The 14,287-nt window shown below is 35.5% G+C and overlaps 1 protein-coding gene across 7 annotated transcripts in view; it reads right to left on the bottom strand.

The window, feature by feature from the left end:
- The window catches only part of LOC120541448 (neogenin-like), a 396,809-nt gene that overhangs the window by 49,946 nt on the left and 332,576 nt on the right, over positions 1–14,287 (bottom strand). For all 7 annotated transcript variants that reach the window (XM_039773085.1, XM_039773086.1, XM_039773079.1 and 4 more), the window contains exons 13-15: positions 12,092–12,236; positions 9,669–9,779; positions 5,874–6,068 (exon numbers count right to left, since the gene is read on the bottom strand). In XM_039773085.1, coding sequence (XP_039629019.1) covers positions 5,874–6,068; positions 9,669–9,779; positions 12,092–12,236 — 451 coding nt within the window. The remainder of the gene's footprint in view (positions 1–5,873; positions 6,069–9,668; positions 9,780–12,091; positions 12,237–14,287) is intronic.

The following is a 14,287-nucleotide window of genomic DNA, read 5'->3' as shown; positions in this document are numbered from 1 at the left end:
CAAGCACATTTAATTAAAATATGCTCAGTCATCTTTGTCAAAAGTTCTCACTGCCTTTTGATTTTTAAACACACGCCTCCCCTTCTTTTTAACGTACCACAGCTCTATTATTAAATTGTTACCGCCTGCTTCCAAATATGCACTGGATAACCTAAAATAAATCCAGACTTTCAAAGAAATATTGCTGCCACTAGACTGGTCGATTGAACCCCCTTTAAACCCTTTACTACTATTTTTGAGATGACTGTCCCACTGCTAGTAGCCTGCACAACATCAATCCCGAGGAGAGCGACTATTGATCAGTACTTGCAGCACCATAAAAGAGCTTAATATGGGCTGTCAGAACATAAAGTACTTGGAGAATAAAGAAATCTGTCATTTTATAATATTGACATTTCTTTGGAAACAGCCGAGGTGATGATTTTGCACAAACAGTAAACTGACAACACTTCTGAATGTGCAGTGATGGAAAACTTTCATCAAAGAAGGTGTTCACTGATTTCCAGAGTACTAGACACATGTATCGTATATAGATGATCATTATGTTCATAAGTAATGGCATGTTAGATGTAATTGTGACTAAGCCAAACAGAAGCTGATCAAGCAACACACACTGAAACCAACTTACAGGTGCACATGTGGTTTGATGTCAGGTGTAAAGCGGCAATGTATTTCTTTGCACTTAGTGCATATGATTCAAAAGCTTGACATTGAAATGTCCTTCTGTGAAGTACGGTTGCAGTTTGAAATTAAAATATAAAGAAGCTCCTCTCAAGAAATGTTTGATAGAAAAGAATGAAAATCCTTCTATTGCAAAAAGAGCTTTGGTGATTCTGCGCTTGTATGAATTAAAAATAAGAGAGAAAGGCTACAAATGGGTGAACAACAAATGAGAGTATTTCTTTCTACTATTCCACCTAATATTAAAAAGATCTGTGAATCACATCAAACCCAAGCAACTCACTGAAAATTTACAATGATAAACAGCCTGCTTTGTCTATTATATAGTTGTCTATAATTGATGTATATGTTGTGTCCATAAATAAATAATAACATTTAAAACTCTGTTAATAATGGGTGATGGTGGTATTGGGAAACGGATATAGCAGAAAATTGACTAGAGGTGCCATCATTAAAAAAAAGTTGAAAAATACTGCTATAAAGAGTAAGAATTACTCTGTATAAGAGTCAGTTTTCTGAATGTGTTTTATAATAAGAACACTCTATTCTATAAAAATGTACATCTCAAATCAGCCCTCTTTGTAAGAAATTTTTTTCATACTGACAAGGTATTATAATATCTATCCACATGTGTGACACACAGGAATAAGTATTTACTGCTCAGCTGCCTTCGAGTGGAATGAATTCTAGATGAAGGGGAGAGCCAAGCAAAATGACACCTTTTATTGACTAACTAAAAAGATTACAATATGGAATATACTTCTTTCCTGAAGAAGGGGCTTGAGTTGCCTTGAAAGCTTACATATTGTAATCTTTTTAGTTAGCCAATAAAAGGTGTCATTTTGCTTGGCTTTTCTATACATTCATAATGGCTAACACGGTACAACACCCTAGTATTAAATGAAGGGGAGCAATCCCCATCCTTGAGTGCTATATTCAGTTTTAATACTAGAAACAATATTTACTAAAGGTGTGAGAGGTGATCTTTAGACCTTAGCATGCCAATACTGAGAAAACAAGCAGGGAATTTCCGACCAATTTTTTCAAAATATAAAGCGGCATAAAAGTGCATATTACCTCTCTCAGTTTCAAAGTTGATCACAAATACTTAAACTGTCAGAACTGAAAGAGCAGTACTAAGGTCAAATAATGTCTAATTAACATTACTGAATAATCAATCAAATCTCTAGCAAAATACCTACATAAAAGTATTAGAGCTGGGAAATTATCCGTCTTTTTTAATCGTGATTAATCTCACATATTGATATCTGTGCAATTAATCGCAAACCTTGGTGATTAACCGTGCGATCAGTCACAGATACAAATATGTTGTAATACTATTGAAAAAAATGATTTATAGTTTATTCTATAGTGTATTATCATAGTATATTATATAGCATTTTTTATTGTATATTCAGTAAAGAAATGTATTGCAAACAAACATGAAAATGCAGTTAATAACTGGCAAAATCCTCATTTTAATGTATTACACTTCAATAAAACTTCGTAATTTAAATAAATCTTAAATTAATAATAAAATTAACTTATTTGGCTAAGAATCTTTTGTTCTAGTGTTGGATTATGACAAAACTGCCTCATCAATTTCAAACAAAAATTTCCAAAAGTTAAATAAATAGTTTATAAACTCTTTTTCCTCTGTTAAATTGATGCGGGGAACAAAAAAAAACCTTTGCACTACGATATTTTAAACTCTTGTTTAAGTCATTTATGCTTAATTGCTTTAGTGATTGTAATCTATGATGGTATAAGTATTGTTATTACATCATTTCACTGCTAAGCAAATAAATACTGTATAAATGTAGCTTACTGAAGAAGTCCAGTTCCCTTAAAGACCTGTAACAATCCAGATGTTATAAATCAAGTATCAATTCAGCATAACAATTACATTTTAATAAAACAGAATTTACCGAAAAATCTAAACTTAAGCAATTACCCATTACTGAGCCATTTGTTTATGCAAAGAAGCTTGTTCAGACTTTCAGCAGAGACTGCAGCGTTTTTTTCGCCTCTACAATATAACCTGACAGTGAGAGAAGCTTCTACTTGGCAAGTATTTTTTTGGCAAAATCTTCTTAAATACCGAATGCTTTGCCCACCACTGCAATGATCAGTCATCCATCTGAATGATGGGTTCCTCTTTGTAACCATTCAAAGGTGTGTTAGCGGTTTCATCTGTGTCATCATCCAAGTCAGATGTACAGACCAAGAGGGACCGAGTTCTTTTAGGAAAATTTCTGTTATTCAAAACTTTTGAACCCTGGTGTGTACTGTACTAATAAACTCAGAAAAATAATTTAGTTATCATTATGCAACTGAAATGTAGTGGCATTACTTTTATAAAATAGAAATAGGCTCCTAAAATGCTAGAAATTCTCACTAGATTTCTTTGGAAACTAACAGCATTAATATGACAGGTTATAAAAATTTGAACTTTTTACTTGCAATGCCCTAGACGTATCTCCAGCATCTAAGTTTTGTCAAAATCCATGTCAGTCGACATTGCTGGATGATTTCTTTGGTGTGATTGCTTGCACAGCATCCTTATATCTTAACAGTCATATAATCATCCGAAATGAGGGACTCTTCTTTTTGTCCCATTTCACACTGCTGCTTTCTTTATTGCAACTGGATTAGGTTTTTTTACTGTTCTTTATTTTGCCTTATACAATTTCTTGTATTAGGAATTTGTTAGTTTTAGCCTACCCCTTGGGGTCAGAGCGCCCCCGGAGCAATTTAAGGTCAAGGGCCCAGCAGTGTAGGATCTCTTTTGGCAGTGACAAGGATTCGAACCGGCAAGTCTTTGGGATACCAGTGCAGATCCTTAGCCTCCAAAGTCCCAAAGAGCAGTTATGATACTGAGCACAATACATGGCAAGTCTTCATATGGCATGATGGCTGCAGCCATCATTACATAGAAAAATGTCAACAATAGTTACAGACAATGCACACGTATTTCCCACCACAAAGTGACATAAAAAAAGAAACCAAAAACACGTTTAGGACATTCCTCTTCAAAATGTCTCTCCCCTGTAGTGCAAATAACGTCCGCAAACTGTGTATGTAGTAAGCAATTATACCGAGGTGGTTGTGCTTACTAAATGATATCTATTAGTCACCTGTCAATTTCGCTGCCTTTGTTCTTCTAAGTGGATCCATCCTTACTGATTTTTGATTCTTATGTAAATCCTCAATCCACAAAGCAAATTGTCCATTGCAATGGCAATATGTATGCTATCTTGGCGCTTGCAAGTCTAATTATGTTGAGAAAGCCTTCATCCTCAACCATGCTCAAAAGTCTACAATCATAAGCAATCCATTTTGCTATTGCATTTGTTAGCACATTTGCCTTATCATTAGACATGGGTCGATTTAACACGTATTCATGAATTGTAGCTTGTTGCGCGGTACCACTCAAAAAACCTGTCATGTTTTGTTGTCAAATGATAGGATAGTGCTTGTGTGGTATTTGATTTCAACCACACAAATATTACTAATAACAATAATTTTAATCTCTGTGCCATTGGGCAGTTTTTAAAAATGAAACAAACCAGGTAGCACCATTCCTTCGCCTTTCCCCACCATCAGCTTTCTCGTGAAGCACGAACTGAAGGTTAAGTTTTTAGCGGTGAATTCCAGAATTCGTCATGAGCGAAACTTTTGTATTGTTTAGATACAGAAAGAGAATACCATAGGCCTCTATTAAAATCATGCAATAATGCAATGAATGAATTAAATAAATATGACTTTAAAATTAATTCAACCAGTTTAATGTATTAACTTTCCCAGCACTAAAAAGTATATTTCTATATCAATCTAAGAATATAACAAACAAATATAAGAAATCTAATATGGTGAACAATACAAACAAAGACCTAGATAAACAGGAACATAATAAAGGAAATGATCAGAGAGAAATAAGAATAACATTTCAGGCTATAACTCAATGCTAAAAAAAGCACTAGAAGGAACACTCCCTCCAAAAACGATGTCAACTCATGTGGTTTGTAATTGAGACTGTAATTGTAATCTCAAGTTTTCATGCAGAATTGAGAGAAAACACTTTATGATGTAATGGAACATAATGGTAATCAATGCTGTCCATCAATAACCGATGCACAGTATTATGGGAATAAAGTCTTTCCTGTTGATATTCTATTTTCCAAAAGTAAGCATTAATAATATTTTTAAACTTTTAAACATATAAATGGATGACGAACATGTGGATTATGTGGTACGAGTTATGTGGGAATTTTTTATCTTTTCTTTTGCATGAATATTTTTTCACATTGTTTGCCACTGGACAGAACAGGTCACCATTACATTACAAGCTGTTTTTTCTCATTCTGCATGAACACACGAGATTAAAAGTTTTTCTCATCCACCACTATAAACTGCATGGGGTAATACAAAATATATATATAATTTTTGGAGTTAATGAACCCGAGTGGCCAAACTCAAAGGTTGATGTTGATGTCTGGGGCAAGGCCAATAAACACACTTTGTATTTTAAAAAAACAAATTGGTACTCAATCCTTGAAGGCAGAAGAAGACAATTAAGACTGAACAGAAGAAATGCTAAATGTTTGCTGGCCCGAGTCTGGATGAATACTCTTTGAGCTGAGTTTTGATCCAATTGAAGCATTTTTATCAGTTTAGAAAGGAAAGCCAGTAGCCAATCTGACCACACCCTATGACATCACATGTCATCCATGTGACCACAGATTTTTTCATTAAGATTGCCAGCCAATCCATCGATTCACCCATCTATTCACTTTCTAACTCACCCAGTCCATAGTCATAGAAAGACACTGCCTGTCCCATCATTGGGCATGAGGCATAAATCAACCCTGGATGTATCAACAGTCTTTTGCTACTCACAAACGTACATTCTCATAAATGCACCCACACTAACTTATAGCAATATAAAAAAAATATAAAAAGCATAAAACATTTAAAATATGCACTAAACTTTTCTGTGAAAAGTGAGGCTAAAACATATGCTGTCAAGTATATGAATCATTAATAAGAAACCATAGTCTCTGATTAGACAGATGAACGAGACTTCAAACTGAAATACCAAAATGCAATGTAAAAGGTTGGCACAACACTTCTGATTTTCACCACTTAAAATTAAAATAAACATACAGATAAGGTATAATTCAGCTTCTTACCCAAATTCTCAATTGTATAATATCGCTGTTTGTAGTCCACCTTGATAGTCTGTGCATGAGGGCTGCCAATCCCATAACCAATAGCATAACCTCGAACAACTATGTCCTGGTTCTCTGGGGGTGTCCAGCTCACCACAATGCTGGTAACCAAAGGCCGTACATGTAAAGAGCTAGGTTTGTCTGGGACACGAGATTCTGTTGAGGAGGGGGGAAAAAAGGTGTGTGTTTAGCCTGCATCAATAAAACAGAAATTATACAGAGGTTATAATAATAGTAATAAAATGCAAAGCATAGTAGCTTAATAGATTATTTTTTAAAAAAGCTACCCGAGTTCTGTAATCACCAACTACATCACTCTAGAGTATCTTTAAAATTGTATCAACAAGAGAGACTATGCAATGACACAATTACTACAGCAGATTTTTAACTTTGTCCTTTTCATTAAGAGATTTCCAACAGTTTTAAACAGCTGGATGATCCTATGTCAAATTTTTATAGCTGTTTCTGAAGTTTTAAAAGCCTTTTTATGTGCATGTATATTGTGGACAGTAACTTTTTAGTTAAATTGACAAGGCAAGTTTTCAAAAAGAAAAAAGGGATTACATGATAAAAATGCACATTTGTATAAAAGCTCACATTTTACTACATGGCAAATATTGGGTGCATAAACACTGATTATATATAAAGTGATCCCTCGCTATATTGCGCTTCGACTTTCGCGGCTTCATTCCATCGCGGATTTTAAATGTAAGCATGTCTAAATATATATTTATATATAGATTTTTTGCTGGATCGCAGATTTCTGCAGACAATGGGTCTTTTAATTTATGGTATTTGCTTCCTCAGTTTGTTTGGCCAGTTGATTTAATACAAGGGACGATATTCACGGATGGCTGGGAAGCTACCCAATCAGAGCACGTATTACATATTAAATAAAACTCCTCAATGATATACGATATGCTTCCTGCGCGGTGCTTCGCACATTTCAAAGCTCTAACAGCCCGTATTGATTTTTGATTGTTTGCTTTTCTCTGCGCCTCACGGTGCAGATATATATATATATATATATATATATATATATATATATATACTCATATACATATACACACACACACACATATACATAATACATACATACATATATAAATAATAGATATAGATATATTAAAATCTATTTCTATGAATAAATATGTATGTAAAAATAAATACAGCTGAACACAAAAGCGTTGCTAGGGTAAAATAAGTAGAATACGGATGACAGTGATTTAAATGCAGTGCGTGTGTCATATCCCTAAAGTAAACAAAACTATATATTTATACATATTGTTCATTTCTCTCTTGAAAAATTCCATTTTAGTTGAACAAGACAAACCTGTGATGTCTAGTGATGTGTCTATCTTGTATGCTGCCGATTCTGAGAACCTTGTCTTCTAATTCTGTTGTGGCTTTGGATTCTGTCAGACCTGTTCCTGTCAGAATTTCCTCCAGTTTGAAGGGTTACAATGTCTGCCTTCTTGTGTTAATTGCCTTTTACTCACCATTATAATAGCAACGTACACTGCAATATTATCCATATAATGCTTCAGTGGGTGCAGCAACACAAGTTTGTTCCAACGCAACTTTTATACGGCAGTTTGGAAGTAATCAACATAACTTGGCCAGTAAAATACATATAAAAAAGTGTAAGTTTGTTCCATCCTATCCAGAGTTGGATCCTGCCAAACAATAATTCTGCCTGGACAGTAGCTGCACCCTTGAGATCCTGCATGGTAAAAATATGTGCTGCCAAAATTGGTTGAATACATTATACATTATCTTCCTTATATATATTATATACTGCTCAAAAGAATTAAAGGAACACTTTTTAATCAGAGTATAGCATGAAGTCAATGAAACTTATGGGATATTAATCTGGTCAGTTAAGTAGCAGAGGGGGTTGTTAATCAGTTTCAGCTGCTGTGGTGTTAATTAAATTAACAACAGATGCACTAGAGGGGCAACAATGAGATGACCCCCAAAACAGGAATGGTTTAACAGGTGGAGGCCACTGACATTTTTCCCTCCTCATCTTTTCTGACTGTTTCTTCACTAGTTTTGCATTTGGCTACAGTCAGTGTCACTACTGGTAGCATGAGGCGATACCTGGACCCTACAGAGGTTGCACAGGTAGTCCAACTTCTCCAGGATGGCACATCAATACGTGTCATTGCCAGAAGGTTTGCTGTGTCTCCCTGCACAGTCTCAAGGGCATGGAGGAGATTCTAGGATAGCTGTAGAGGGCCATAGAAGGTCCATAACCCATCAGCAGGACCAGTATCTGCTCCTTTGGGCAAGGAGGAACAGGATGAGCACTGCCAGAGCCCTACAAAATGACCTCCAGCAGGCCACTGGTGTGAATGTCTCTGATAAAACAACCAGAAAGACTTCATGAGGGTGACCCAAGGGCCCCATGTCCTAATGGGCCCTGAGCTCACTGCCCAGCAGCATGCAGCTCGATTGGCATTCGCCATAGAATACCAGAATTGGCAGATGCACCACTGGTGCCCTGTGCTTTTTACAGATGAGAGCAGGTTCACCCTGAGCACGTGACAGAAGTGAAAGGATCTGGAGAAGCCATGGAGAACATTATGCTGCCTGTAACATCATTCAGCATGAGCAGTTTGGTGGTGGGTTAATGATTGTCTGGGGAGGCATATCCATGGAGGGTCACACAGACCGCTACAGGCTTGACAAAGGCACCTTGGCTGCCATTAGGTATCAGGATGAAATCCTTGGACCCATTGTCAGACCCTATGCTGGTACAGTGGCTCCTGGTGCACGACAATTCCTGGCCTCATGTGGTGAGAGTATGCAGGCAGTTCCTGGAGGATGAAGGAATTGATACCATTGACTGGCCATCACACTTTCCTGACCTAAATCCAATAGAACACCTCTGGGACATTATGTTTTGGTCCATCCAATGCCACCAGGTTGCACCTCAGACTGTCCAGGAGCTCAGTGATGCCCTGGTCCAGATCTGGGAGGAGATCCCCACAACACCATCTGTCATCTCATTAGAAGCATGCACCGATGTTGTCAGGCATGTATACAAGAACACAGGGGCCATACAAAGTGCTGCGTACAATTTTGAGTAGCTGCAATTAAATTTTGGCAAAATGGACTAGCCTGCCACATCATTTTTTCACTCTGATTTTTGGGGCGTCTTTGAAATCAGGGCTCTGTAGGTTGATCATTTTCATTTCCATCAAACGATGTGGCATCCTTTTCGTTCCTAACACATTACCCAGTCTATATCAGTATAGATATCCAGGAGGATTTCTTTTTCCCATTAAGATCTGATGTGTTTTCAAAGTGTTCCTTTAATTTTTTGAGCAGTATATATATATATATATATATATATATATATATATATATATATATATATATATATATATATATATATATATATATATATATATATATATATATATATATATATATATAATTATATTGCTTCTCTAAAATGAGTTAAAAAAAACTGCCAACTACAATTCTAATTACTGTAAATTAGAAACAACTTTGTCTGAGCAAGGCAAAAAAAACAGTACTCAGGAAATTAGTAGAAGCAAATAAAGCTATAAGAATTTTTAAACTGTAAGACCAGCTCATTTTTAAGTTTTAATGAAGACTGATGGCTGTTACAGCTACCCAGTTTAAAGAAAAAAGAAAGTAGTAACTGCCCTGATAACACAATATGTTCTTCAGAATTGCTTTTTTATATATTTAAGACACAGAACACACGGTACATTTGCTCACCATCCAAGTCGCTTTCAAATGTCTCTGCTGATACCCATTCAGTGACTGGACCTGTGCCATTCACAGTCATGGCAGCCACTCTAAAAGAATATTCTGTTCCTCTCTCTAGACCTAGAAAGAAGAAATATTATTAACAAGCATGATAGACAGAGATATAGTACTTTATTTGGCCCAAGGAGAATTTAAGTTTTACTAAAGCCCAAGAAACAGAGCTATTAAAAGAAAACAAACATCGTCGTCCTCAAAATACACTTTAGAACTAACAAAATTCTGGATTGGGTGATAAGAGAGCAGTTACAGTGGCCATTAAAAAAGTCTTCCTGTTGCAGATATAAACGTTGAAAAAAGTTGTTGAATGAAGAAAATCCAAGGGTAGTAATTTGGGGAATGAAGGCTGAAATGAAGAGCTAATACCAAGAATAGGGAGAGAGGAAGCAAAGCAGGTGCTGAAAAGAATGAAGAATATAAAGGCCACACTGACTGGAGGAATCATCAGTGGAAGTTTAAAAGAGTTTAGGGGAAGAGGGAGTCGATATGTTGTGGGATTTAATGCAGAATATCTATGAAGAGGAAAGAACACCAAAGGAGTGGAGGACAGTGAGATTGTACCCATTTAAAAGGAGAAGGGAGATATTTGGGATTATGGAAACTATAGAAGGATAAAGCTGATGTCACATACAAATTTGGGAAAGAGTTAAACCGAGATGGTTTAGGGATGCAGTTTAGTTTTATGTTAGGGAGAAGAAAAACTGATCTAGTCTTTGTGTTGAGTCAGCTCATAGAGAATCATCAAGAAACAAAGGTTTTGCATACAGTGTATTTATTTGCAAAATAAGCAGTATTTATTTATTCTTTAGTGGAAAACAGTATTTATTTGCAAAAGGTTTATGACAGAGTGCCACATCAAGAGGTATGAAGATGCAGGAGAGGGAAGGAAGTATCTTACCAGTATATAAGGATTGGAGTGTGTTAGCAGTACACAAGGATTGACCAGAATAGGTATGAGGGAGTTAGGACTTGGGTTAAAAGCATTTAGAAATTAGAATAACAGACACAATCCCAGACAGAGCATATCTGCACCAGGGATCTTCTTTAGGTCTTTACCTCTTTGATATAGTTATGGATGTGTTGACTTGTGGGATAAAAGACCATATCCCACTGATACATGCTTCTTGCCAATGAAATTGTGTTATGCAGCACTAGAAAGGAGGAAGTTGGAAGAATGGAAAAGGGCTTTGGAAGACAGAGGATTGAAGATTAATAGGAAGAAGATAGAATATATGTGGTTTAATGATGATTAGGATTCAGATGTTAACCTGCAGCCACTTGGATTATTGCTATTTTACTTCAATTAAATTGGGGTAATGGGGATTTACCAAATAAAACAGAGATGCTCTACAGAATAGTACTTTCCTTTTGAATCTGTATTCTTTAAGTCATTTAGGAGTTTGGTAATCTTGAAAATTTCCCAACAACATCTATCTTGCTCAGAGGTTTTCAGTTCATGCTTAACTCCATGTTGTATAATTCTTTTGATGCCCTAGTTCATGGCAACATCTTCCCAGTTGGTCTTTCACTCATATAGGGCATATGGTCTACATTATTTCCTTCTTTTATAGTATAACTGCTCCCTTTTCAGTCCATAATTAACATTTATTGTACAGTTTTCAATACAACCTCACTTAATATGTCATTAGTAGAAAAGTCTGAATTCAGTTTAATGATAACCCAGCTATCAAGGGAAGCTATTTCCTTAATAAGATTACATGGAGGCTTGTCTTCTCTTTGAAATGGTCATACGAATATATAATATCAAATATATCCTTTAACGCTGGTCATCTCAGCAGAAGAACTTATACAGGTAAAGTAATGTCATTTCAATATAAATCTTAACTGTGGCTGCAAAATAATTACTGGTACTTTTTTGGTTAGAGAGGTTAATTTGAGATACTAGATTGAGCAACAGTGAAGAATAAATTTTATAAAGGTAAGATAATTCTAATATGTAAATAAAGTTTGGAAGTTTAGTGCAAGTTTGTACCCTCTGAGGATGGTGAACTTTCAAAGAAAAAATAAATTGAAATTCATGTGCATTGAGACAATGCATTCATACATCGTACACATTTTTTTTGGTTTTTAGAACTTTAGAACAATCTAGATGAGAACAGGCCATTCAGCCCAACAAATCTTGCCAGTTCCATCAGTTGAGTCTTCTAGAAAACATCAAGTCTAGTTTTAATAGTCCCTAAAGTTCTACTGTCTACTGCACTACTTTGTAGCTTATTCCATGTGCCTATGGTTCTCTGTACTTGAAAAATTATAAAGGTCAGAATAAATTAACAACTTTTGCCAAATTATAGCAATTGTAGTGTTTGAAGCCAAATAAAAAGATGAATGTTTAACCCACCTCACACTGAACTCACCTTCTATAAGCTGAAATAGCTGGATGCCCCCTGTGCTTTCAGTGGTATCGCTCTTCCTCAAGCCTTTTCGGTATCGGATCTTGTAGCCTGTGATTTGCCCATTATGAGTGCCAGGTGGTGGTTGCTGCCACTGAACCATGATGCTCTGTCGGACAAAGAGATTTAATTAACCAAAGTCTCATCTGATAAATAAAAAGTAAGCATTAGAAATTAATTCTTTAAGAAGAGCCAATGATACTTCCTTATATTCATTATTTATAGCAAATGACAACAAACGTAACTCCAAAACAATATTTAAGTACAGTATTCTGATTGCATGAAACAATTATAGCTGTTATTCTTTTTGTTGATATTGATTTTAGGAAGAAAAAGAATAACTGAATAATAAAAAAGATAGCCTTGAGACATTATTGTAACTGTTCTCTTCTACAATAAGCAAAGTGCAGGTTTATTTAGATTACGTGATGCAACAAATGGGGGTTACTAAATGAAAGAAGAATACTTGTGCATTTAAACTCTGGAAAAGAAAACAGTGACTTCTCTGAACATAAGCACCTAGTATGAAAGATAAGATATATGAGCAAGTAACATTAACATTGGATTATAAAAGCTGCATGAGTTCAAAAAATATATATTTTCTTTTCTATTTGCATATTCAAAAAGGCTCAAATCATTTTGTATCTGGCCCAAAACCAATCTTTGCGTAAATGTGTTAATTTCCATTGCTACAGGAATTGAATACCAGGTTATAAATTAAAAGCTTTTGTAGCCCACATATGTCTTATGGGCCACTTTATTTTATTACTTTTGATCCCTGAGTTTTCAGCATAGATATTAAGAATAAACTATTCCATTTTACAGAGCTTGCACTTTTAGCAAATAACTCATCCAGACAGCACCTAAATGTCTACAAGACATTTACTCTATCAGGCTCTATTAATGCCTTTGAAATTATTATTTTTTTTATTATGTGTTTACCTAATCTAATTAGGAAAATAAGGAAAGAACATGGATATTAATGAAACAGGACACAACAGTCCACCCATACCTGACTCAAAGACAACCATCTAAAGTGGTACTTAATAAAGAACAGCAAATAAAACAGAAAGGTTCAGCACAGGCCTGGCATATTTACTTTACAATTCTGAAAAACCTTTGAAAAATGATCTAAAAAAAATTTATTTTTTTCCAATTAGAGATAATACTAAACATCACTTTTATGGAGTCATATAGGATGGAAAAAAAATTAAGTTAACCAAAATAAGTCTTTGTGCATGTAGTGAAGTATAAGATATTCAAACAGATTCTTCATAGCACAATGTTATCACAACTGGGAATACTACAAATATCTTTATTAAAACATTAGGAGTGATTTTGAATGCAAGGGTAGCCAAATGTTTGCCTAAAATAGTTTTCAGTGTAGAATATTCCAAAAACATGTGACCAAATGATGCCAGCACATGACAACATCACTCTCAGATCAGAGATCTTGCCCTGGGAATCCAAGTATTTTAGATAGGATATACAGTGGGTTCAGAAATTTTCTGCACACTTAACTGTATTATAGATTTAATTTTAAATAGATGCATTTGCCATTTTTGCCCATCAATCTACACTCAATAATCCATGATGAGAAAGTAAAAACATGTTTTCAGAAGGGTTTGCAAATTTATGTAAAAAAAAAAACTGAAATATTCATTCATATAAGTATCCAGACCCTTTGGCAACAATTACAGCTTCAAGTCTTCTTGGGTAAATCTCTACTAGCTTGGACAGTTTATTCCATCACTCCTGGCAGATCCTCGAAAGCCATATTAGATCGGATGGGAAGTGTCTATAAACTATCATATTCAAGCCACCCCATAGATGTCATATGTGGTTTAAGTCTGGGTGGTTTTGGCTAGGCTACTCAAGGACAGTTAAGAGACTTGCCCAGAAGCCACTCCAGCATTGTCTGGCTATGAGCTTTGGGTCATTATCATGCTGAAAGGTGAACCATTGCTACAGCATGGAATTCTCATGCAGTCCAAACTAGGTTTTCTTTAAGGACTTCTCTTGGTTTGGCTTCATTCATCCATCTCTCAGTTGTGACCAGTCTGCCTGTCCCTGCCTCTGAGAAGCACCCCCATATCATAAGGCTGCCACCAACATGCTTAACCATAGGGATGGTATTAAGCAGGTAATTAGCACTGCCTA

Source organism: Polypterus senegalus, chromosome 12 (genome assembly GCF_016835505.1).
Source record: "Polypterus senegalus isolate Bchr_013 chromosome 12, ASM1683550v1, whole genome shotgun sequence".
Lineage (NCBI taxonomy): Eukaryota > Metazoa > Chordata > Cladistia > Polypteriformes > Polypteridae > Polypterus > Polypterus senegalus.
This window is presented reverse-complemented; position numbering and strand designations above follow the sequence as displayed.